The sequence below is a fragment of the Polypterus senegalus genome, chromosome 7 (genome assembly GCF_016835505.1).
Source record: "Polypterus senegalus isolate Bchr_013 chromosome 7, ASM1683550v1, whole genome shotgun sequence".
In the NCBI taxonomy this organism is placed as follows: domain Eukaryota; kingdom Metazoa; phylum Chordata; class Cladistia; order Polypteriformes; family Polypteridae; genus Polypterus; species Polypterus senegalus.
The window spans coordinates 6544969-6569897 of NC_053160.1; the positions used below are offsets into that span (position 1 = coordinate 6544969).

At 43.5% G+C, this 24929-nt stretch overlaps 1 protein-coding gene across 1 annotated transcript in view; it reads right to left on the reverse strand.

The window, feature by feature from the left end:
* The window catches only part of dnajb14 (DnaJ heat shock protein family (Hsp40) member B14), a 70721-nt gene extending 49761 nt beyond the window's left edge, over positions 1-20960 (reverse strand). The window contains exon 1 of the mRNA XM_039758196.1: positions 20730-20960. Within this exon, the coding sequence (XP_039614130.1) occupies positions 20730-20946 (217 nt within the window). The 5' untranslated portion in view covers positions 20947-20960. The remainder of the gene's footprint in view (positions 1-20729) is intronic.
* Positions 20961-24929: the final 3969 nt, after the last annotated feature.

Below are 24929 nucleotides of genomic sequence, written 5' to 3' on the forward strand. Positions count from 1 at the left end.
TCGTGTGCAGGATGGAGGCGTTTCACTGCCTGCCCACCACACAGCCTTACAGTGTCCTACAAAAAGGCTGCCCCGTTCGTTCTCTGTGGGCAGCTGGTGATGCTGCAAGCGGTGACCTGGTTGTGGCTGAACAGAGGCGAGGGGGCAGCACTGTAGTGTGCCACAGGTGGCTACCTGTTGAATGGGGGCGGTGGAGGGCGACTGACTTTGGTTGCACCCTGTTCGATCTCGGTGGGCTCATACTGTATGCAAGTGGAAGTGGCTGTGGGGTGGGCGGGTGGTGAACCACCCCTTGCTGCCCCCATTCATTCTCAATAGCAAGCCTGCTTGAACTGTTACCTACATTGCAGGAAGTTGTCTCTTGTCAGTACACCAGATGTGCCTTCCTGCTGTGATAGCGTGTCCAGTGCTGTGCAGAAGAGCTCATCTTAACCTTTTGTTTTCACCCTTCAACAATGTCTCTGAAACACAAATCTGGCGTGTGGTGAAGCTGGTGATACAGTAAAGAAGAGAAAAACCATCACCATTGAAAATAAAGCAGAAATAATAAAAGGGTCCGAGAGAGGTGAAACTCCATCATTCATGGGCAGAGCACTTGGTTACAGTCGGTCAACAATAGCATTTATTAAAATGATGTGCCTGTTCTGGCTTAAAAACAAATTCAATTTAAGAACAAACCTACAGTCCCTATCTCGTACGTAACCTGGATTATGGTACATTACAAGAGGTGTTTTCATTTTATTTCAGATATAACATGTTTAACAAGTTCATTTGAGTGTAAACAAGTGTAATGATGTACGTGGAGGTGTGTGCTATGGCCTGATGTGTGTGTGTTCAGAGGTTCTTGTCTTTTGTTTAAGCTGACCAATCCGGTAGAGAGTCAGCTTCCTAGCCAGTAGTTCTGTGGTTAAATGGCGACGTGTATGTTGCCTTCCTTCAATCAACATGGAAAATACATTAGCATATTAAATGCAGAGGAGTTGGCATCTCACTCCTAGGAGGTTTCATTTTGCCGACATGCTCTCATCATTCGTTCATTAGTGGCTAAGCAACTTAGTCGTTCTTCTGACGTTCTGTTTTGTCGATGTGCTCGCCTCGCTTCTGTAATAGTGGATATGCGAGTGACTCTCTCTTTGGAGGCTTCATTTTGTCGACATGCTCGGGTCGTTTGTGCTTTAGTGGCTAAGTGACCATCTTTCTTCGGAGGTTTCGCTTTGCCGACATGCTGGCCTCACTTGCCTATCCTAGGGAGGTGGAGACTTACCCAGATTCCACCTCTCACTTCTGGGTTGGACAGACAGACACACTTCCACGCATAGACGTTTATATTGTATATAAGATGTTATTGATGAGATCCTGCCAGGTTTTAAACAAAAAGTTTTGAACAGATCCTTTAAGTGAGAATTAGATTTTATTTTTACAATTTGAAGTAGTATACTATAGAACATCAGTTCCCCACTGACTTAACAGAGGTGAGTTAAGATTCTTCCAGTTGAGCAAGATAAGACTGTGTGCTAATAGTGAAGTACAGGAAATTAGTGTGTTTGTCCTTCTCCACTTTAAACCCACCCACCAAACACAGCTGTTAATGGGTTACGAGTGACTGGAACACCAAGGCTGTCTGATAGGCATGCAAAGATTTTGCTCCAAAATGATGTTAATTTGTTGCAGGCCCAGAACATGTGGCCCAGTGAGGCTGGAACTCGATTGCAACGTTTACAGATTGGCTCTCGCCCTGGAAACATTTTGGACAATTTTAAACAAGACAGATGTGCTCGATTTATAATTTTAAGTTGAAAAATTATATGCTTTGTGCATAAGGAACTCAAGCGAATTCTGTGCATGGCTGCCTTCCACTCCTTTTCTGAGATGTTGAGTGAGAGATCCTTTTCCCACCGTCCTCTGGGATCTTTGAAAGGGAGGGACTGTAAAATGGTTTTATATATTACAGAAATGCTATCTGTGTCCTCAAGACTGAACATTTTTTCTAGAACAGAGGTAGGTGGGAGGTGAGGGACATTGGGCAGGATTTTATTATGATTTACAGTGATACCTTGAGATACGAGTTTAATTCGTTCCGTGACCGAGCTCGTAAGTCAAAATGCTCATATCTCAAATCTATTGTCCCCATTGAAATTAATTGAAATGAGATTAATTCGTGCTAGCCCCCAAAAAACCACCCCAATTTTTTGTTAAATGTTTTCAACATAAGAAAAATGGATTTACAATGAACAAATATTGCATACAAACAAAATAAAACCTAACACACAAAAGAGAATCTAAAGAAATAAACAGATGCTGGCGAAGCCTATTAGCGTATTGTAATGTTTTTTTCTTTCACTTCACTTTTGCTTAACTTAATTTTCTTCTTCACTAGTTTTTTTTCTTTTCTGCCACACTTTCGTCACTTTCATTCGCAGGGCATTTCAATAGAAACCTGTCCAAGGAGCTTTGTTTAGTCCTCCCCTTTAGAATTTCTGAAATGAGTTAGACAAGTGTCATTAAATAGCGCCGCTGCGCGATCAGCTGTAAGTTTTTCAGGGTTTCTCTTCAATAAAGTCAAGCGTTAGACGAGTGACATTAAATAGTGCCTCTGCACTATCAGTTGTAAATTTTTCAGGGTGTTTCTTTTCTTTAAAGTTTGAAACTTTTTCCCACATTGCAAACACTTCCTTTATCGCACTTTAAGAGATAACCTCCTCCGCGTTACCGATCTCCTGCAGAACCTCCGTATGTTGCTGCGTCTATAGTTTCGTCAACTCCTCAGTCGTCAGTTCCTCGGAATGTGCGGCGACAAGCTCTTAGATGGCTCGTATTTCGAATTTTGTCTCGTAACTAAAGGCAAAAAAATCGACCAAGTGACGGCTCGTATCTCAAAAAACTTGTACATTGGGGCACTCGTATCTCAAGGTACCACTGTATTATAAAAGTCTTTGATTTGTATTTTTTATAATAAAGCCTCTGTCTTGTAGTGGTGTAAAGATGTTCAGATTCCCACTGTCCTAAAACCGTGATTTGTTTAGTTTTTTTTTTTTTTTGTTTCCAGGGACCCCTGAAATGCAACCAGCCTTGACCCAGCACACACACTCACAGATAGAAATATGGTAACACGAATGATTTAATAATAATGGATATATTAAACAACTAAAGAGAGAAAACAACAATAAGCAACATATGATGCCAATAATTACTTCTCACTAAGCACAAAACTGTAAAAGGTTAAAAAATAATTATACAGTCCATAAACAGTCCAGTTCCACAGATGTACTGTAAATGATGAGGGTCAAGTGAACTTCTTCTTCTTTCGCCTGCTCCTATTAGAGGTTGCCACAGCAGATCATCTTCTTCCATATCTTCCTGTCCTTGTCTTCTTGCTCTGTCACCCCCATCACCTGCATGTCCTCTCTCAGCACCTTCTCTTGGGCCTTCCTCTTCTCTTCTAACCTGGCAGCTCTATCCTTAGCACCCTTCTCCCAGTATACCCAGCATCTCTCCTCTGCACATGTCCAAACCAACGCAATCTCGCCTCTCTGTCTGTCTCCCAACTGTCCAACCTGAGCTGACCCTCTAATGTCCTCATTTCTAATCCTATCCATCCTCGTCATACCCAATGCAAATCTTAGCATCTTTAATTCTGTCACCTCCAGCTCTGTCCCCTGTGCCACCATCTCTTGCCCATATAACATAGCTGGTCTCACTACAGTGCTGTAGACCTTCCCGTTCACTCATGAGGGTCAAGTGAAGAGCCCCTGAATCTTATGAAAAGTACTGTCCTACCAAGTCGAGTTCCAGTTTGAACTGAGTGGGACGTGCTTCAGATGAAGTACCCAACCAAGATGAAATCACACAAACAACCAGGCACAGAATAAGAACATAAATCCAGAAAAAAACGTATTTCAAGATGATAGAGAGAGAGAGGGGTTAGGAGCAGGCACTGATACAGCGCATTGCCGCACCCACCACATGACAAACCAACTCAGGATCCCAGATTAGGGCCCGAGTGCAGCCATGTAGCGGGTGAAACCTCAGCACCACACAAACTCAGATGGAATGGAACAGTGGGAGTTATTTTTATTTTTTTTTACGGTGGCCAGAGTGACAATTCTGCCAATTCTGCCACCAACTCCCCAAGTTTTTCCCTATAGGTTGGAGGGCCTACTTACAGGGCTGTAATTCAGATTAACATCATATCCAGGACGGAGCAATTGCAGGGTAAGGGCCCAACAAAGTGGAGTCACTTTTGGCGTTTCTGGGATTCGAACCAGCAATCTTCCGATTGCCAGTGCAAATCCCTACCTCAGAGCCACCACTCCGCCCAAGATGGCTGCATTTATAATCCAATTGAAGGTAACGCGTTGAAACAGATAGACATACTGCAGATCATCAACCTACGGCATGCATGCCAAGCGTGGCAAGCGGAACAATTTTCAATGGCACTCTGATTGAATTGAAATATAGCAAAAAAAATTATATTTTAATTACTGCATTCGCGCCCTCGCATGTAAATGGAAACCATGTATTCAGTGCAGGCCATGGTACGTTAAAACAAACCTCTTGCTATTATTAAGTAATATACTGCCCTAAAATGACTCATAAAAGACAAAAACTTAATGTTCGCTCTTTTCAAGACTCTTAAACAAATACATTTGGATTTGTACAACAAAAGGATCGTGCTGTGTATGCGTTATGCTGTGAAAGTGTTGTGAGTGTCGTACGTCAAGTGTACAAAGACATCATCAAACTAAACATCAGGCCACGTTTATAAACTCTGATGAGAAAAGTGAAGCTATAGAAAGGGCTGATTCTGACTTTAAGAAACAAACAACTTATTTTAGTCAAGTAACTGGAACTAAAAATAAAGCCACCGAATGTGGTTATACAATTGCTTTGCATTAATTGATTAATAGCTCTGATTAATAATAATGAGTGATAATTCATATTAGAATTCTTTTTCTTATTCAAAATATGTATTTTGTATTGAAAAAAATGTGTAATTTATAATTTGTAATATAATTTTTAATAAATGTGTTGAAAATTAAAATTTGACAAAACATTCTTTTCACATATGATCCTATATATTTTAAAATATTGAATGACCAATAATATAAGCTCTGGGTTATAATGGGCTCCAAAAATATATACTGGACCAATTTTGATACTGTATACCGGCAGTGTCCGGGTTACTTACGAGATAGGGAATATAGGTTTGTTCTTAAGTTGAATTTGTATATAAGTCGGAACAGGTCCATTATTTGAATAAATGCTATTGTTGACCGACTGTAACCAAGTGCTCTGCCAATGAATGATGGAGTTTCACCTCTCTCGGACCTGACTTTATTTTCCATGGTGATGATTTTTCTCTTCTTTACTGTATCACCAGCACTTGCATCAGATTTGTGTTTCAGAGACATTGTTGGAAGGGTGAAGACAAAAGGTTAAGATGAGCTCTTCTGCACAGCACCATACAGTACACGCTATCACAGCAGGAAGACACATCTGGTGTACCGACGAGACACAACTTCCTACTATGTGCGTAACAAGCAGGCTTGCTATTGAGAATGAATGGGGGCAGCGAGGAGCAGTTCACCACCCGCCCACCACACAGTCACCGCCACCTGCATATAGAATGCTGCCTGCAGCGTCAGCCCACTGAGAATGATCAGGGTGCAGCCAAAAGGCGGGTAGTGGATCGCCCACCATTGCCCCCCATTCAACAGGCAGCCATCCGAGGCACACTACAATGCTACCCCCCTCTGTCCCATTCACCCTCAATGTCCTCCATTCAGCCACAACAGGGTCACCGCTTGCAGCACCACCAGCCGCCCACCGAGAACGAACGGGACAGCCCTTCGAGGGACACTGCAAGGCAGTGTGGTGGACGTGCAGTGAAACAGCCCCCTCCGTCCCATCCAGCCTCCTTCCAGTCAGAAGCAGTAGCTACAGCGGCGAGGTGGGCGGGCATCGAACCGCCCCATCAAGCCTCCGTCCTGCACACGAGCGGTAGCTCCGGCCCCGGTGACTATCGACTCCGGGTCATTGCTTGCCACACATCCAGCCACCCACTGAGAATGAACAGGGTGCGGCCCCCACCGCCCCATTCATCAACTGGAGTCATCCCGAGGGACACTACACTGCGCGAGCAGCAAAACCGCCCCCCCTCCAGCCACCACTTGCAGCGTCCCCAGGCCGAAAATAACGGAGCGGCAGTTACTGAGGAGCCTGCGTCGCATCCTTTAGACAGATGAAGGAGCCGCTGTGGCCCCCGTTCGTAAGTCGTATGTCTGTAACTCGGGGACTACCTGTATATAACAAAATTGGTTGAATTATGTCAGCACACGGAATAACATCATAACAAAGGTTTGGCACGACGCCGCTGAAAGGTTGCCGACTCCTGCTCCTGCTGATCCTTTTCAGCGTCTTACCGCGGCTTTTTAAAAGTTACGCCTCTTTAACTTTCTACTTCCTAGAAACCCCTGTGGCAAATCCGATGTTGTCCAACAGTGCAGTGCTTCTGGTGTTGCTGGGAATTGTAGTCCATGCTAAGTAATGCTGCTCAAGTTCAGTCTTTGGGGGACCCTGTGGCTGCAGGTTTCTGTTCACATTAATTTTCCCAGTTGGTGACTCATTTTACCTCAAACTGATCGCACAGTTTAATTAACTGGATTATTTTCAACACTTATTCTGTATTGTGTAAAGAATACTGAGAAATTTATATTCATAAAAAATGTAGAAACATTTGTATCTCTGTCACGGTTTTAAACTCTTTGCTCTCTTTTGTCATTTTCCTTTTAAATCACCTTTTTCCATGACGTTTGGGCCCTTAATTATATCGTAAAATGACAATTAACTAGCAGACCAGACACCCGGGCTAACAACAGGGAATGACGCGAGGCTCCAGCTGCTTCACTGTCAGACTGACTTTCATGCTAATTCATACATATTGGACTAACTGCCCAGAACACATCAAACAGGAGAATGAAACTCAGGGTGAGGAAGATAATCTTAAAAACGATCCCCATGTTTAACACACATACTGCAAATGCTTGCTGCGGGCCAATAAAATCTAACAAACCCAGCTTTGTAGTTTCTGGATTGACACCAAAATAACACCTTGATGCATAAAGGTAGGAGTTGGCAGTTGAGAGGGCGAGCAGATTCCACTGATCACTGACTGACTTACGTGGACACAACACATTTTGGCTCAAATCAGCACCTCTAGTTCCTCAGATGTCAGACGGCATGTCACATTTGGTAAAACATTACAGAGGGTGGTGAAGGTGGCACAGAATATGACCGGGCACCAAGCTACCTCTCATTCAGGAAATGCACAACACACGCTGACTTGGAAAGACTAACAGGATCATTAAAGACTTTACCCATACTGCACTGCCACGTTTTCTCACTCCTGCATGTACACCACCAGCTGACTCAGGGACACTTTCAACCAAATGTCAGACATGTGAGCAGACGGGTGTGCCGTGTGGGTATGGTATTGATTAAAACTACGGGTTTTAAGTCTTTGAATGTAACACCTACTGCTTTGACTCGATTTCCGTATGCCCCAAAGCAGTGCTACTCAACTTCGTATACTTCAGGGGCCAAAAACTGGGAATTAGCCTAGCTAAAGGGCCGCAATGCAAAACAAGTTAACATTTTCTGACATTTTTGGCGTTGTTTCCCTATAGATTTACCGTATTTACTCGTGTACGACTGCACCCTAATTTTTACAAAGAAAATCGCGAAAATCGTTTTGCCCCATGTACGAAGCGCATTGTGATTGTATACGAAGCGTTTAGAAAGAGCGTGATCGAGCGAGAGAGAGAGCGCGAGTGTGTGAAAGCGTGCGAGAAAGAGCGCAAGTAAGTGAGTGAGAGAGAGAGCGCAAGCAAGCGAGGGAGAGAGAGAGCGCAAGCGAGCTAGGGGGAGAGAGAGAGAGCGCAAGCGAGCTAGGGGGAGAGAGAGAGAGAGCGAGCGAGCGAGCACGCAAGCAAGCGAGAGAGAGAGAGTGAGCGAGCGAGCGAGAAAGCAAGCAAGTGAGCGAGCGAGAGCAAGCGAGCGAGTGAGAGAGAGAGAGAGAGAGAGAGCAAGCGAGCAAGTGAAAGAGAGAGAGAGAGAGACCAAGCGAGCCCAAGCAGAAGAAGTAAACATTACAGAATTACATTTCCTCGTATATAATGCACACCTGATTTTCTAATGCTAATTTTCGGTAAAAAATGTGCGTGTGGTACACGCGTAAATACGGTAAGTTAGAATGTTTTAAAACTAGCCAATCTATTTATCAAATTTTCTATGCATTTGGGGTTACATTTAATAAACAATCCTTCGAAAGAATAATACATGTAGAAATTAACACTTTAAATAAAGTTGAGCTAACATATGACTTCTCTTGTTGTAATCATATCACTGGTGTGACGGGGGTCCCGGCCGGATGCCCCTTCAGCATATGTTCCAGGGGAGCAAGCATGAGAGACCCAATACCTCCCCCTGGACGCTAGATAGCAGCCTCCCTGGGTTGCAGCGGTGCCTCAGACTCCCTCAGAGCTTCATGGGAGTTGGAGTTTGTTGCAGCCCAGTTGGATTCCACAGGCGCCACCAGGTGCTGCAGCGGGAACCCTGGGATCTTGTGGGCAGTATTTTCGCCACACCCGGAATTGCAGCCGGGACTCAACCATCAAGCACCTGGAGCACTTCTGGGTGCCTAATAAAAGGAGCCAGTGGCCACCACTCGGGAGGAGGACGACGAGTTTGCCTGGGAGGAGTGGTGGAGGAAGAAGAGTGTGGTGTGCTTTATTTTGATTTATTGTGTTGGTGTTTTGGGACTATGTTAGGGCTGAGGGACACGAGAAGACGTGGACCTCAGCTGAAGAAAATAAAATCTTTTGTAGATTTTACACATGCCTCCGTTGTGAGTCTGTGTCAGGTCGGGTGCATATATAGCGCCTTTTACACTAGATAAGAACAATTTAAACAAATAACATTTATCTGAAAATGGAAGTAAAAAATGCATCTTAAAATAACTATGAAAGCTATTTGAAACTTAAATGTAATTTAGATCAGTTAACATTTTATTGCCCCATCTACTTTTGCTCTTTAAATTAAATGCCTGCATATAAGGCTAATATGCAAGAGACATATGAATACTGCCATTCTCCACCATAAATACAAAAAGGTTGTTTATTAACATTCCCTCTTGTCAACAAATATCCTCTTCTCTTGTTTGACTTTTAAGTGGAAGAAGTGTGAGTATTTCCTGAGTAAGATCCGCGCCATTACAAAATGTGCACCCACACAGTGACCTGGGCCACCATGCCTGATATATCGGTTAACTCGGCCACACTAAAATGTTCTGCGATTGATCGATCGATAGATACTTTATTAATCCCAAGGGGAAATTCACACACTCTAGCAGCAGCATACTGATAAAAAAACAATATTAAAGAGAGATAACAATGCAAGGTGGAGAATGCGAGGCTGGTGTCTATAATCTTGTGTAGTGGTAACGTTTGTTAAAAGGAAGTTGCTACTTTGAAAGCTCAGCCAATGAGAAACAAAAATCCAAAGAATTAAGAAGGGTTCCCAAACTTTTTCATATGCCTGTATGTGTGTGTGTGGGCAAGAGTGGCCCCTATGATGGACTAGCCTGTCCAGGCCAGTTTTGAAGCCTTCTACCCAATCCCAGTGAAACAGCTTTTGGCCACCAAAACCCTGAAATGGTTTGAAAAGGTTCTAGAACAGAGGTGGGCAAAGTCATTCCTGGAGGGCCGCAGTGACTGCAGGTTTTTGTTCCAACCCAATGGCCTAATAAGAAGTACTCATCGCTCAAGTAACACTTCTGTTTCCCTTTAGTTATCTCACTCATGAAGATTTTGAACTGTTATGCCTTATTTTAAACAGCTGTATTCTCAGTTTTTAATTGCTCCAAATGACAAAAGAAACCAGAATTTCTCCATTTCGCTTGTTTCCATTTAAACCTCTGTGTGTATTTATCGTGCACTGTTGGGTTTAATTAAATACTTGGAAGGAGAGTGAAGAGAAAAAAGTGAAGGACTGAGAATTACGAGGTGTGGCAGAAAAGTAATGAGACTGGCAACACTGCAAGCGATCTGGCAGCGCTGCGCTGTTGTCCTTGATAGAGCACGTGTATCATCAGTACCCTCCCATAGCTCGGTGCGAGTTTCAACTCCTTCTGTTAACTACGTGATTTTTGTGACTGCTATTAGCGAAGTTGTGTTTTTGGTTGTGCGTCACGCAAAATGGAACAGCGAATTTGAGCAACGTTGTGCCATTAAACGGCAAGTGTGACATTTGAAAAGTTAAAACAGGCCTATGGGGAACATTCTTTATCCCGAGCTCAAGTTTTTCGCTGGCACAAATCATTTTTGGAAGGCAGAAAACACGTTGAAGATGATCACCGTTCAGGGAGGACTTCAACTTCGAAAACCAATGAAAACATCGAACGTGTGAACACTCTTGTGAGATCAGACCATCGTTTAACATTAAGAATGGTGAGTGAACAATTAAATTTGAACAGATTTACCGTTCATCAAATTTTGACTGAACATTTGCACATGCGAAAGGTCTGTGCCAAAATGGTGCCGAAAAACCTCACAATTGAGCAAAAGGACATTCGAAAAAACAAGTGTCTTGATCTTCTTGACAGAATCGCTAATCAGCAAGATTTCTTTAGTCGTGTGATCACAGGTGATGAATCATGGATTTTTGAATCGTACGATCCTGAGACCAAGAGGCAAAGTCAGGAGTGGCACACTGCAAACTCTCCTCGACCAAAGAAAGCTCGAATGAGCAAATCGAAGATCAAATCAATGCTGATTTGTTTTTTTGACAAAAGGGGAATCGTCCACAAAGAATTTGTTCCTCCAGGACAAACTGTCAACCAAGTTCTTTATAAAGACGTCCTTGAAAGGCTCAGAAAAAGGGTCATTCGCGTGAGACCAGACATTGCAGACAAATGGATGCTCCATCATGACAACGCCCCATGTCACACTGCCCTCTCCATTTTTGACCTCAAAAGGCATTCCTGGGGTTCCCCAGCCCCCTTATTCACCTGACCTCAGTCCGTGTGACTTTTCCTTTTTCCTAAACTGAAAATGTCCTCAAAGGACGTCATTTCGGGACTTTAGAAAACATCCAAAAGAGTGTAACGGACATGCTGAAGACCATACCGGTTGAAGACTTCCAGCGCTGCTACCAACAGTGGGAACAACGTCTCCATCAGTGTGTAGCTGCCCAAGGGAACTCTTTGAAGGGGATAACATTGATGTTTGAAAAAAAGAAAAACTTTGGTAAATAAAAAATCAGTCTCATTACTTTTCTGCCACACCTCGGTACTCCTCTGTTTTAAGGGCTCGTTTATACTTCACGCTCAGAACACGTACACGCCTGCATCATGGCTGCCATGCGTTCCCAGCGTTCATTTGATGCGTCCTCTGAGCAGGTCCTCAGAAATTAACGTGAGGCATGCACGAGTTGCAGTACCAACAAAAAGTCGGGGGCCGCAGTGTGCTAAAAGTTGGAATGTGACGTCAGAGTCTCTGGTTACTATCTACATGTGACAGAAAGCCACTTTGCGGATCCTACGGAATCGATGTGCGCGCCAATATACAGATGCATTGGTGGTGCTTTTATATTCAAGCAGAGCATATTCCTGATCGTAATGACACGATACATTTGAAAAGTCTCACATACCATCTTTTGAGCCGTCTTTTTTTTTCCTGGGGCTTCCTCCTGACCTGACAGCAGCGGCAAATACCAAAAGATCGCCACACTGAGCACGTTAAATGTATGATATTCCAACTCTCTGCACATTTAGAATCCTTAGATTTATATTTGACATTATTTTTGATCATGAAATGCATTAAAATGTGTATGTTACATTGTACAGAAAAGTCATTAATTTTGTTTAAATAATAAATACTGTTAATAATTACACACATGGGGGTGACACGGTGGCGGAGTGGTAGCACTGCTGTCTCGCAGGGAGTCACATCGCTGGTATTCCCTGCCTGGAGTTCTCATGTTTTCCTGCTGGATTTCCTAAGTGTGCTCTGGTTTCCTTCCAAAGATATGCAGATTTGGTGACACTAAAATGACGGCAGTGTGTATGTGAGTGCTTGTATTCACCTTGCGATGAGGTGATGCCCGTTCAGGGGTTGTTTCTGCCTCGTGCCCAATGCTAGCTGGAATGGACACATCCCTGGATTGATGGATGTCACCATTAAACATCCTTTTCAGAGATATTGTAGTGAGGTGTCCTCGGAATTTAACGGCTGTCCAAGGCAATTTCACAACACAGTGATGTTGAACCCGTTCTGACCGTGATGATATCTCATACTGCCACCTGCTGGATTCTTCCAGATTTACGTCAAGTACACGCGCAAATATAAACAGTAAAACGCTTGCGTAGGAGGAGCGTCCGCTGGAGCATGCGTCGCTTCGCGTGAAGTATAAACCCGGCCCAAGACTTCAAATCACTTGGATGATATCCTTAGAAAGGAAAAAAAAAGAAATCTTGACATATCAGAGTTAAAGTACTAACAAGCCATGAAATTCAATTACTGACAACTATTGTTTTCTAATTAACTCTTTCAGGGCTGATGTCGACTTTTGTCAAAATTCAGGAGTAGAGGATGGTAATCAGTTCCCCTTACGTTTTAGTTCAACTCTCTTTTCTAGAAGGAAAATTACATAGCTTTGTTGATTTAACCTCGATTCCCTACACATGCATGAGTAGCGAAGAGCAAACAACTTCTAAAATGGCGCCGACATCTGGCAAAAGACCAAAGCAAATGTGCAAAGCAAAATACTCCATGGATGTTTTACGTAATTCCGGTGAACAGGATTCTGACTTGTCAGACTCCGAGTTTGATGCAAGTGATCTGGAGATTGATATCAAAAATGATAGTGAGGTACCAGCATCATCTGATCGGTCCCAGGCTGATCGTGGTGCTGAACACTTTCGTGTAGCTGATGTGCCTACAACAGCGTTTGCCTGGCAGGACCACAACGTATGATGACAAGAGGTACAAACCTTATTGTGTCACACTGAGACCACTACTGCCACTCACTTGCTGTGCGAAGACAGCCTGGCAGCTGGTTCACCGTGCATTCCTACTGACTATCGAGGTGCCCCCACGCAGCCACTGCCACCAGAAATACCGAACATGTGCCAACAGCAGCCACAACAAATAGCAGCAGACATTTTATGTTGACCTATGTGTGAAACCATTGCTTGGTGTGCTTTTCAGAAAACTGAGTTTTTTGGAAAAAATATTCAGCCCTCAAAGAGTTAAGCAACTGGTTTGGAACAAAAACCTGCAGCCACTGCGGCCCTCCAGGACTGACTTGGCCCACCCCTGTTCTAGAACCTACCTAGTGAACTCCATCCCCTGACGGCTACAGCCGCCTGCACAGCCCTCGAACACGAAGGAATGTTACGCCACGCGCACTTTTTATATAATATGGAGAGCACAGTCACAGTTCAACGATAATGTTTGTTCCGTTTATGTTAATCAGGTTGGAGCTGCTTTGTTTTCCTGCGTGTTTAAACAGCTATGCATTTTGTATGAATTATGTAATTGGTAATGTGTACGGTGGCAATTCAACTTACCTGTGAACTCGTTACTGCACTCAGTATACAAAAATAAACTGAACTGACCCGTACACAGTACCCCAGATGTGGCCTCACTTGTACGTTATATAGCTTAAATCGATATACCGAACATACTCCCGTATAAGTCGGGTCTTGAAACCGGAAAGATCAATCATAAAATCAGACCCCGACTTATACGCCCGTTCAAAAACGCGACACTTACATTTTTTTTTTTTCTTTAAATCTTCTTGCCTCCTCCTCCAATCTCACACCAGTTTCTCCGACATAATGAATTTTGTTGCAGCAGCGCAGTTCCCAATTTCTTTCACCACTTCACCGATGTTTAATTTCAAACCGGCTTCAGATTTTCTTCTGATCGAACGCTAGATAAGCGATGCTCTTACGATAAAGGTGTACAAGGGTGTGAGATACAAAAAACACAAATCAGTGCAAACGTCGCTTCGGAATAATTTGGGAATTACCATGTGGTCACATAGGTAGCATACATAGAAAAGAAAAAGGCTGTGTGCTCCGTGGATACTCTCTCAGGTGGGCAGGCGTTAGCATATCGTAATCTCTTGAACCAATAGCATGAGTTTTCCACGTTTAACTTATATAACCGACATTATAAAATACCGGAAATTATACGGTAAAATCAAGTCCCAATTTATCCGCGAGTATATACGGTAATTTCCTCTTTATTTATTCTCTACACGTCACCCTTTATAACGTAACATCCTATTAACCTTCTTAATGGCTTCTGTAAACTCTCTTGATGTACAGTCATGTGAAAACATTAGGACACCCTTTGAAAGCATGTGGTTTTTTGTAACATTTTTAATAAATGGTTATTTCATCTCCGTTTCAACAATACAGAGAGATTAAAGTAATCCAACTAAACAAAGAAAACTGAAGAAAAGTCTTTTCAAGATCTTCTGTAAATGTCATTCTACAAAAATGCCTATTCTAACTGAGGAAAAAGATAGGACACCCTCACATGTATTCCCTCTTAAATTGGCTCAGATCTCACACAGGTATATCACACCAGGTGCACATAATTAGTAGATCGTTACTCTGCATGTTGAATGAGGCTTGCCCTATTTAAACCTCAGACATTTAGTTTGGTGTGCTCCTGACTGTTGAAGTGAGAGTGAGCACCATGGTGAGAACAAAAGAGCTGTCAGAGGACTTCAGAAAAAAGATTGTAGCAGCCTATGAGTCTGGGAAGGGATTTAAAAAGATCTCAAAGATTTTGAAATCAGCCATTCCACTGTCCGGAAGATAGTCTACAAGTGGAGGGCTTTCAAAACAACTGCCAACATGCCCAGGACTGGTCGCCCCAGCAAGTTCACCCCAAGAGCAGACCGCAAGATGCTAAAAGAGGTCTCCAAAAACCCTAAAGTGTCATCTCGAGAACTACAGCAGGCTCTGGCTACTGTTGATGTAGAAGTACATGCCTCTACAATCAGAAAGAGACTGTACAAGTTTAACTTGCATGGGAGGTGTGCAAGGAGGAAACCTTTGCTTTCCAAGAGAAACATCGAGGCCAGACTGACATTTGCCAGAGATAAAGTTGACAAAGACCAGGACTTCTGGAATAATGTTCTTTGGACAGATGAGTCCAAAATTGAATTATTTGGACACAACAGCAGAGGACATGTTTGGCGTAAACCAAACACAGCATTCCAAGAAAAGAACCTCATACCAACTGTGAAGCATGGAGGTGGAAGTGTCATGGTTTGGGGCTGCTTTGCTGCAGCAGGACCTGGTCAGCTCACCATCATAGAATCCACGATGAATTCTACTGTGTATCAGAAGGTGCTTGAAGAACATGTGAGACCATCAGTTAGAAAATTAAAGCTGAAGCGGAACTGGACCATGCAACATGACAATGACCCAAAACATACTAGTAAATCAACCAAAGATTGGCTGAAAAAGAAGAAATGGAGAGTCCTGGAATGGCCAAGTCAAAGTCCAGATTTGAATCCCATTGAGATGCTGTGGGGTGACTTGAAAAGGGCTGTACGTGCAAGAAACCCCTCAAACATCTCACAGCTGAAAAAGTTCTGCATTGAGGAGTGGGGTAAAATTTCCTCAGACCGATGTCGAAGACTGGTAGATGGCTACAAGAACCGTCTCACTGCAGTTATTTCAGCCAAAGGAGGTAACACTCGCTATTAGGGGCAAGGGTGTCCTATCTTTTTCCTCAGTTAGAATAGGCATTTTTGTAGAATGACATTTACAGAAGATCTTGAAAAGACTTTTCTTCAGTTTTCTTTGTTTAGTTGGATTACTTTAATCTCTCTGTATTGTTGAAACGGAGATGAAATAACCATTTATTAAAAATGTTACAAAAAACCACATGCTTTCAAAGGGTGTCCTAATGTTTTCACATGACTGTAGATAATGACAAGTCCTCTCCAACTGCCTTTTCGTAAATTGTTAATTTCAAGTTTCAAACCTACCATCGTGTATCTGGATCTAACGTTTTCACTTCTGATGTGCCATAGCCTTACATTTAAGTGACATTTGCTGCCAAAGCCTGTGTGCTGCCCGTGTCCTTCTGTAATGATTCGACTGATTGTAGATCATCAGCCATTCCATCTAGTTTAGAAATGAATGTCGCTCTCCACAATGTCTGTAACAGCACTGCTGTCCACTAGCACACCACATCGCTTGGTGGAGACCGGTAGCCAGCTTGCCTGTCTGGGTAGTCCTCCCAGGTGAATGTCGCTGTGTTCATCACTATGATCGGCTGATGCAGGTACCTCACTTTCATTTTTGATTTCAAAATCACTTGCATCAACATCCGATAAGTCAGAGTCTGAGACCACAATAAATCCTAAACTGTCAACAGAGTAGATTTTTTTCCACATTCACTTTGGTTTCTCACCAGATGATGATGCAAGTTAAACTGCTTTGTCGAAAACAACTACAAAAATGTAAGATGTTGTTTACTCTACCCTACTCTGCCCATGTGCAGAGGTTTGGGGTCAAATCAACCAAAGTCGAACTATAATGCTATGGCAACTTTTGTTGACCTGCCGCCCTCTGCCCATGGATGTCAACTGCCTTCACCTGCTGATGTCGACAGCCACCTCCAAAGAGTTAACTGTTCTTTTCAATGACTAGCATAGCCCGTAAACATCGCTGGCACCAGCGTCCACTGCCATTACCTGAGCCCAGGGTATCACCCAGCACGGCTTCCTTTGTCGATTTCCCACAACAGCTCTAAGCATCATTGGCATAAGAGTCGGAAAATTCACATAAACTGAGCAGCAGCAAGCACCACTCTGGCCAGTACTACAAGAAGCAGCAGTAACTGGTATCTCCACTGCCATTACACCTACTTCAGAAATAAGTGTCACCCTCTACAATGTCGAAAACGGCACCAAAGCACCTCTGTCTCCACCATTTTCTTCTGTTGATAGCATAGCCCATAAGCATCACTGGCTTCAGAATCCTGAGCTCTGCATCACCTGTGCCCAGGGTATCACCCAGCACTACTTCCTTTGTCCATTTCTCATGACAGCTCTAAGCCTCATTGGCACAAGAGTCGAAAAACTCACATAAACCCAGCAGCAGCAGTACGCACCAGTCAGACCAGTACTACGGGAAGAAGCAAGCACTGTTATCTCCACTGCCGTTCCACCTACTTCAGAAATAAGTGTCACCCTCTACAATGTCAAAAACAGCACAAAAGCACCTTTGTCTCCATTACTTTTTTCTGTGGACAGCATAGCCCATAAGCATCACTGGCATCAGAGTCCAGAGCTCTGCATCGCCTGTGCCCAAGGGATCACCCAGCACGGCTTTCTTTGTCCATTTTCCCAGGACAGCTCTAAGCATCCAAAGCACCAGAGTCCAGAGATTCACATAAACCCAGCAGCAGCAGTAAGCACCACACTGACCAGGACTACAGGAAGCAGCAAACACTGTCATCTCCACTGCCCATGATAGCCCAAAAATAGGACAGTCCCCCTAAAGAGGCAATTAAACTCGATTTTTCCAGTGTTCAATACCAACCATATTAATTATCACTGGACCAGTAATTAAGATAGCAGCAAGAAACCAGTCTGTGTAGTTCTCAGCATGGGTCTGAACCCAAAACGTACCCAAGGAACCAATAGGGCTAGTGCCCCAGACCACAATAAGCACTAGAGCGCTGGTTCTCAAAGGCATTTGGTCTGAGGACCGTTTTCACAAAGTCAAAGATATCGAGGTCCACCTATGACCAACAGTCACTTTTTAGCGTCAATTCCACCTTATAATTATCACATTCTATACTTATGTGTAATACATGTGAAGAAGAAGAGATGGCAAATTAGCAGGCCTGATCATGGTTGTTGATTGGTCAATAACTCCTTAATTTAAGTGTCCATGTAGCTCCCACTGTTATGCCTTCGGGAGGTGCCCTAAGAAAGACAACAAAAACCCACCATAGAGAGACGTCGGTCAAACCCGCACTGCTGCTCAGTCTCCTGTACTGCGAGCCTATGATCTGCCATATTGATTCCTCTTTTGTTAGTTTTATTCACCCACAGAGGTCTCTCAGGTCTGGGTGGCATACGCCATCCCCAAGGCCAGCAGAACGGTATATGGAACTCCTAGGCTACATTGACCAATACTGCTCCCTCAGAGGAAATGGCCTCTTTAAAGTGATGTTACAAAAAGTGTTACAGTTGGACAAATCACTGGCGGCACTCTGTGTTGGTGGTGGGTTTGTTTCTCCTCATGGTAGGTTATTACTTTTAAATGGCGTATTAGTCATTGTGGAGTCTTCATGAAAGTAAGTGTGCATTGATTTAGTATGATACAGCACCACAGAGCCCCACGCTTGAAAATCGTTGCACGTTCATAATCATAACAGTACAGTGATCCCCCTGCTGTATTGCGGTTCAGTTATCGTGCCCCCGCTATATAGTGTAAAAATTCAATAAGTACATCCTTCCTGTAGTGTACTTTGCAGCCAAATCATAACAAAGCATATGGTTTTCAGCAGTCACAACGGTAGACAGAGAATTTCACGTTACGGTACCCAGATAATTTTCTTACAAGGCCCATTATTGGCTGAAAGAGGAGACTCAACCAATCAGAGCAGGATTTTCATTCTCTTGGGCTCTGATTGGCTGCTGCTAACGTGGTGTAATCTCGCAAGAACAGTTCTCTTGCTTGTGGTCCAATTGTCGAGAGCAAACTTTTGGTGAACTTTTCGTTTTGTTTTAAGCCCTACGATGGCTCCCAAGTATCCTGCATCTTCTAAGATGGGAAGGGAAGCGTTATACTGTTATTATTATTATTATGTTACTCGTTTCCTTAGCCCAACATCCACATATCATGTGTGTTTTAATAAGTTTCAAGCGTTTAAAGCGTGTCGGAGGGGTATTTTAAGGCTTAAACTATAAACAAAATGTTTATATGGTCTTTCTATATGGCGGATTTTCACCTTTCGCTGATGGGTCTGGGATGTAAGACGGGGGATCACTGTATATGATATTCAAGAGCCTTGGGGTGGGAGGGTGAGGGGGATTTCTCCTTGAAGTTACAAGCAACGCAATACTGTGACAATCGGTCAAACGGGGAGGGGGTTTGCCTTGGCGTTCCCCCAAATCATGGCACCGCTTAGAAACAGACATACAGTGTAAGAGCACTTGAGGGCGCTGTCGCCCCATGAAACCCAACAGACAGACGTAGACACAGGGTAAAAGCAATAAGAAGATCTTTAAATTATTCTTCTTTCTCCAAAGTGCCTTTCAATTAAAAGTGCCTAATTTTCTCCTCCACACCTTCCAGCAAGCTCTGTCCACTACCTCCCGACTCCGGGTCGCTTGCTGGGTCTTCAGTAGTCATTTATATAGTCCTTGACCCGGAAGTGCTTCCGTTCTTCTGTCCCTATGACTTGCCTGCATTTCCGGGTCAGATGGAGGACTTGAGTTTTTTCTTCAGCCCGGAACTACTTTGGGGCTTGGGAATACTTCCAGGCTATACGGGAAATACAAATCCCCAGATCTTCATGCAGCATCTCCTGACAGCACCCACGGTACCCGGCAGGGCTGTGATGCCGAACTACAAATGCCACAATGCCCTGCGGAAATCTGGGGCACCGCTATGCTGCAGGGAACTCGCCATCCGGTGTCTTGGGGGAGCCAGTGTCCCAAAGTAACTTGCCTTCCCCCATCCTTCTTTTCTTTGGGCGTCCCGCAACAACAGACAGACATTGGTGCTCAACATTAATTATCTAGAAGGAAAGTCAACATTACATGGCTAACATTCAAACATTTCTGTGCTTAAGTTTAAATGACCAAGATTTTGGTTTTCGGTCGGTGTCATGGAACAGTTTCTTGTGGCTTTATCTGGAAGAAAAGTTCTTCTAAGGAAGATCACTGGGTCAGCCCATGTGCTACACTTTGACAACCACTTCACTGGAAGCACCGATTCCCAGGACAGCACCAAAGAATCACTGGCACCAAACCCTAGAGCTGTCAATAAGCACCAGTGCCCAGAGAGGTGCACATGTAGTAATGTCAGGCTTGTACTGTTGACTTTCTTTCTAGGTGGTTAATGTCGAGCACCAATCGATCTATCTATCTATCTATCTATGGCACCAGTACAGCAGACTTCATTCTGTCTGGTGCCCGAGTATCACTAGCATTGGTGCCTAAATATTACTTCGCCGTCATGTTCCAGTGGGGCCCGGGGTGTACCGAGAACTGACGCCCAGCTGGCAGATCACACACTGGCACCTGACCCAGAGGACAGCATTTGTCAAAGTATAAAACTAATAAATGGTTCTCTACGTGAGATGACAGTCAGTGCAGTGAAACTGAGAGAACATCGAAAGTACTAGTTAGGACCTAATCGGCGACTACGTGTCACGCAAGCATGTTGTCGCGCTTTTTCGGCTATTTCCGAGCCCGTGACGCCACATATCGAGATCTCGGTTACACGAGTAGATCGACTAGGAGATAAAGGGGTAAATGCGATAAGTCAGGCCCCGATGGAAAGCTCTCCAGCCGCGCACCTCGAGTTCGCCTCTCCCCAGGTCACCTCCGCTTCGTCGCCGGTACTCCATCAATGATTTAAGCTGAAGCCGGACGCCGCATCACCGACACTCACTTACCTTTCGCCGTATCCGTGGGGAACAGCTTCTGAGCTTTGTTTAAAAACTTGAGCGCTTTGTCTCTGTCGCCGGCCTCCAATGCATTTCTAGCTATGTTGATACATTTCTCCGCCTCGTCTCTGTTGCCTTCCATCTTCCTCCTCTTCCTCCCCTCTATGCGCTGCGCCTCAGCTGATTGTGCAACTCGCGACGTAACTCCGCTTCCGCCGACGCACATTCGCCACAAGCAACGAAGAGTAAGCGACCTCAATACAAGAGAATTCAGTTTGGCCAGATTGTTCACACTAAGCAGCTCTGACCCTAGTTAGTTATTCATCTCTTTCTATTTTTCTGTTTAGTGTTTTATTATGGAAACGTTAATAGCGAATAGAAAGACTCGTTTATGGCGAACGGGCGGGCTGCGAATATACCAAGAACGCCCGCGCGCGCCGCTAGGTGTCAGGAGCGACGAAGTGCAACGCGGCGGAGTGAAGTAAATCGGCTTTATTACTACTGCCTTATACTGGAAATTACTTTATAAGCATCATTTTCCTCCATACCAGCGAGTGACTACTAAACAAAAGGTATATTATTTTAATTTAAAAAATCCTTCAGTAACTCCAGTATTAAAACAGTTTGGTCTAGACGCGGATAAACTTAAAACCATTTAGCCTATCTCGCACTTACCTTTTCTGTCAAAAGTTCTTAAGCGGTTTGTAGATTCCAACTCACCAGTTACATAACTTCTAATAATTTGACTGAACCCTTCCAGTCGGGTTTCAGGGCGCAACACAGCTGTGAAACTGCCCTGCTTCAAATAACCAATGATTTGTTTATGGCAGCAGACTCTGGACAAGCCAGCATATTAATTCTGTTAGACCTCAGTGCAGCTTTTGACACCATCTGACTTGACATTCTATAGGTTGGTCCAAATCTAATTTGGCAGTTTAGGTTGGTCCAAATCTAATTTAATTTGGCAGTTTTCATTACGCTATAACTTAAGTTTATTACATAGAGAATTCACAAAAAAATATTTTTGTTACAGAAAGATGGCAGCGAAATCAGTGAATTAATTCAATTGTAAGTCCATTTTCATTTATTACAAGACTGGATATTAAGCCCGTTACAATAACGGGCGTTAGAACAGTAGTGCATAAATATCAGTAGGAACAGTCGATATTAAATGGCAAGGGACCTTGTATGTGGCTGTAATGTGCGTCACTGTATTGTGTGCATTTAATTTTCTCTTGCAGTAATACTGGTTTGTATTTCCGTAAAATGCCTATAATTTTCACTGGTTCATGGCCATAATTCGTTCCAAAACCCTGGTCGAAACCCGATTTGGTCGTATGAACTGTATGTAAATATATATATATATATTTTTAAGTTTTTAAGCACAAATCTAGTTAATAATACCATAGAATGCACAGCGTAATAGTAAACTAAATGTAAAAACATTGAATAACACTGAGAAAACCTTGAACAACAGAGAAAACTAACACTGCAAGAGTTCGTGCTATAGAGCTACGAACCGCTCGCTAAAAACACTTTTTTAATGAATTTTAAGCACAGGGAAAAAAATGAACATTTGAAAAACCCGTAATTTAATAAACAACCAAGAAAAGTAACATTGCAACAATGCACGCGTGCGCCTGTGTGTGTGTGTGTGTGTGTGTGTGTGTGTGTGTGTGTGTGTGTGTGTGTCTCTCTCTCGCCCGGCGCCTGTGTGTGTGTGTCTCTCTCTCTCTCTGCACATGGAGAGACTGAACACGTGCTGTGTGGCCCCGCGCATGCGCACTTCACCAGAAGACACACACGGACACCTGGATGCACACAGGGGTTTTATTAAAGAGGATATTTTGAACAATTCTTTTGTATTGTTTTCCTGCATTGCGTTAAAAGTTGCATAATTAGATCTGGACCACCCTGTACTGTCCAGAACCTGCTGGGTATCTCTGACGCTGCCCTCCAGTGGTGTAAGTCCTATCTGACTGACAGGCACAAGTTTCTTAGTCTTGGTAACAGCAGGTTCAGCTCAGTGTTGGTCACACAAGGGGGCTTCTCACGGCTTGGTCCTCGACCCTCTGCTCTTCTGTATCTACTGTATATGCTTCCCTTGGCCATAACATTTGCAGCTATGGACTGGGTTATCATTTTTATGCAGATGACACTTAATTCGATTTCAATGTCAAAAGTGAATCCTCATCAGAGCTTTCTCAGCTCACCACTTGCCTCAGTGAAATTAAAACCTGGATGGAGCCGAACTCTTTAAAATTAAACTGCAACAAAACCTGAACTCTGACAGATTGACACTAAAGTACAACTTAAGAAAATGACCTCCCTCTCAGTCACTCTTGTCGATGTTCTCATCACACCTTCTTCTATTGCAAGGACGCTTGGTGTCATTTTTGTTTCCCCCTTTTCTTAATCCACCCTCATACAGCGGGGAAAATAAGTATTGAATGCGTCAACGTTTTTCTCAGTAAATAGATTTCTAATGGGGTTATTGACATGAAATTTTTGCCAGATGCCGGTAACAACCCAAGTAATCCACACATACAAAAAAATCAAAACAAACAAGTCCATAAATTAAGTTATATGTAATAAAGTGGAATGGCACGGGGAATAAGTATTGAACACGCTTACTGAAATGTATTTCATACTTGGTAGAAAAGCCTTTGTTGGTGATGACAGCTTCAAGACGCCTCCAGTATGGAGAAATGAGTCGGATGCATCACTCAGGTGGGATTTTGGCCCAAACTGTCGTCAAATCTTGAAGGTTCCGGTGGCCTCTTCTATGAACTCCAATCTTCAGTTCATTCCATCGATTTTCAATTGGATTCAAGTCAGGTGATTGACTCTGCCATTCTAGCAGCTTCTTTATTCTCTTTCTCTGACACCAACTGGGAGTTTCCTTGGCTGTGTGTTTGGGATCCTCGTCTTGCTGAAATGCCCCCCCTTGTTTCATCTTGTTCAGCATCCTGGTAGATGGCAGGAGATTCTTATCAAGAAAGTCCTGCTACATTTCTGCATTCATTCTTCTTTCAATTCTATGAAGTCTGCAAGTATTTTAGGGTGTTTTTGGCGTGATGTGCAGCACCGTTTCTCCACCAAACATGTGGTGTGCAATGACATCCAAAGAGTTCAATTTTTCTCTGCTCTGACCAGACTCTACTCTCCCAGTATTTCATTGGTTTGTCCAAATGTTGGGCAGCAAACTTTCCATGAGCTTCAATGTCCTTTTTCTTCAGTAGTGGAGTCTTACGAGGTGAGCGTCCATAGAGGCCGTGGCAGTGGCGTGCATTACTTCTTGTTTTCTTTGAAACAACTGGACCTTCTAATTCCAGGTCTTTCTGAAGCTCTTCGCCAGTGGTCCTTGGCTCTTGGTCAATTCTTCTGATTATTATTTTGACTCCTCTGTCAGAAATCTTGCAAGGAGCACCTGGTCATGGCTGGGTTATGGTGATGTTCTTTCCACTTCCGGATTATGGCCCCAACATTGCTCACTGGAACATTTAGAAGTTTAGAAGTCCGTCTGTCACCAATGCCATCAGTATGTTTTGCGAAGTTTTTGACAGAGCTCTTTGTTTTACCCATCATGAGATGCTTCTTGTGTGACCCTTTCGGAATGAGAAACCTTATAGAGGCCATCAATTAGGACTAAAGCAGCTGATATTCATGTGCACTGATGGGGGGCTATCAGGATTGACAGACGTCAGCTGCTTTCTTGGCTATCCAGGCCATTTTGCACCTCCTTTTCTTCACGTGTTCAATACTTACTCCCTGTGTCATTCCACTTTATTACACATCACTTCCTTTATGGACTTATTTGCTTTGATTTCTTTGTATGTGTGTATTACTTGGGTTGATACCAACATCTGGTGAACATTTGATGTCAATAGTCCCATTAGAAATCTATTTACTGAGAAAAACGTCAAAGCGTTCAATACTTATTTTCCCTGCTGTAAAGCACATCAAGAAACTTTCTTCCTTCCACCTCTATAACATATCCCGTGTTCACTCTTTCCTCTCCTTTTCTAATACTGAGGAACTTCTCCATGCTTTAATCACATCCCAAATCGATTATTGTAACTCCCCACTAGTGGGTGCTGCTTCTAATCTTATATCACAGCTCCAGTTAATTCAAAACTGTGCTGCAGGAGTCCTAACACAGACCAACAACAGCGAGCACATCACACCCATCCTGCTTCGCCTCCACTG